This window comes from Cornus florida, unplaced genomic scaffold (genome assembly GCF_030987335.1).
Source record: "Cornus florida cultivar Cherokee Brave unplaced genomic scaffold, ASM3098733v1 CherokeeBrave_3.0.0_Hap2_Chr10, whole genome shotgun sequence".
Taxonomy (NCBI): domain Eukaryota; kingdom Viridiplantae; phylum Streptophyta; class Magnoliopsida; order Cornales; family Cornaceae; genus Cornus; species Cornus florida.
Genome location: NW_026775580.1, coordinates 83,190,247 through 83,192,243, shown reverse-complemented (window position 1 = coordinate 83,192,243; position 1,997 = coordinate 83,190,247). Strand labels below are relative to the sequence as shown.

General features: G+C 36.6%; 1 protein-coding gene across 1 annotated transcript; it reads left to right on the top strand.

The window, feature by feature from the left end:
- The first annotated feature begins 279 nt into the window (after nucleotides 1–279).
- On the top strand, nucleotides 280–1,434 carry LOC132278012 (F-box/kelch-repeat protein At3g06240-like). The gene has a single exon (XM_059779845.1). It carries the CDS (start codon nucleotides 280–282, stop codon nucleotides 1,432–1,434), a length of 1,155 nt encoding a protein of 384 aa, XP_059635828.1.
- The last annotated feature ends 563 nt before the right edge of the window (nucleotides 1,435–1,997 follow it).

The window sequence follows — 1,997 nt, the reverse complement described above, 5'->3', positions numbered from 1 at the left end:
CCCGTGAACCTGGTGTAGTGTCATCTAACAAAAAGAATCCTTCAATTAGAAGGATGATTATTAAATAACGAAGTTGGAAAGAAATATATTAACATTTTTTTTTCATAAATCAGGATATCCAAAATTATAAAATACCGTCATCCTATTTGGAAAAGAAAAAGGAAACATGTTTGGCTCTGCATAAAATCCCCGTTGAAGTGAAATCTAACGGCATAAGAAATAAGTTACACATCAAAGGCAAGAATAGAGAAGTGCTGGAGCGTGAGAGCAACACAAGATATGGCTACAAAGAGGGGGAAGGGAGAGGATTTATTACAAATCATTCCGTACGATCTCGTGATGGAAATATTGTCATGGCTACCGGTCAAGTCTATTCTGCGGTTCAAGTGTGTATCCAAGTCTTGGCTAGCCATGTTAACAAATCCTCACTTTGTCAAGCTTCACCTGACAAGATCCAGCAACTCCAAACTCGTGCTTACATGTTCGTTGAACTCTATGTACTCTTTGGAACCTCCTATTCCAATGCGGAATCTCTTCGTGTCGTCTTGGACGGACATCGTTGAAGCAGCAGCGAGTGATGATGATGTAAAAGTTGAAGGAATTGAGATCGTTAATCCTTGTAATTATGAGCGGAAGGCGTTTGTGAGGATCGCCGGCTCTTGTCGTGGCTTGGTGTTATGTTATAAGCCTGGTCATCGTGGTACGCTATACTTGGTGAATCCATCAACCAGAGAAGTGAAGAGATTGCCAGATTTACCATTAATAAGTGAAAATTATGCTTTTGCAATATCACGCGGACTTGGCTATGATGCGTCCCATGATGACTATAAGGTTGTTCAAATCTTGTCCCCTTATTATTCTACTGAATTTATTACGTGTGTATATTCACTAAAATCAAAATCAAATTCCTGGAGAAGGATTTCAGATTCTCCTTTATCAATTCAGGAGGACAGTTGTGGGTTGTTTCTGAATGGAAAACTCCACTGGTTCAATCAAGATATGAGTAAAATGGGTTTTCTAAGTTTAGATGAGGAGAAATTCGGATATGTTCCATTACCTGATATAATATTAACACCACAGCTATTTACACCTGGTTTGATTGGAATTGTCAAAGGATGTCTTTATTTGGTATCAGAAGCTAGCTGTTGTGGCCTCACTTTCTGGGTGATGAAGGAATACGGCATGAGAGAGACTTGGACTAAATTTGAATTTGGCATCTCTTGTGATACCATGAAGCCTCTGGATTTCCCAAACGATGATGGTGATGTAGACTTATTTGCAATTGGTCGTACAGAGCTTGTTATGTGCAATCTAAGAGAGAAAACACATAGGCGTGTGGAGTTTTACAGTGTTCCCCTATTTTGGGATCAATGGGATGAAGCAGTAACTTGTTTGGAGACCATTGTTTCACCCAAGTCTTACAATCTGCTTTAGCAACAATATCAAACCCGAAGAATTGTGTGAAGTCGTGTAAGATTAGGGTTATTTATTTTGCCTATTGTTGGTGCCAGTAAAAATTTTCAGATTAGCATGAGCTAAAAGCAAAGTTATCATAACACGGACTAGGCATTATATTATCCAATATGAAGTTAACCATGCATTATTTCTTGGTGAAAATCTATTCAAATTATACACAGAAAGTCGATCAATTTTACAAATTTCATTTTTATTTTCTTAATTTCTTCTTTTAGGTTCAATGTTTCAAAAAGCGCATATTATTGGGTGGGAAAAAAATATTTTGAAATGAATAAATAAAATTTATTTTCTAGACTTTTTCAACTACAACAATTGTGTGAAGTCCCGTAAATGCGTTCAATGGTTATTGTTGAATTGGTTTGAGAAATCTACCCTATTTAATCTGAAAACTCTACTCTGATTACCCTATTTAGTCGTTCTCTATAACATTACTTGATCATCCACTAAATTAAAAAGCTTCATTATCAATTTATATCAAAACCGAAATTTGTGCTTAAATCAATCATGGGGTTTCTCGTATG

What these genes read in the sequence shown, in the direction of transcription:
- LOC132278012 (XM_059779845.1), top strand. Translation starts at nt 280, where the DNA reads ATGGCTACAAAGAGGGGGAAGGGAGAGGATTTATTACAAATCATTCCG.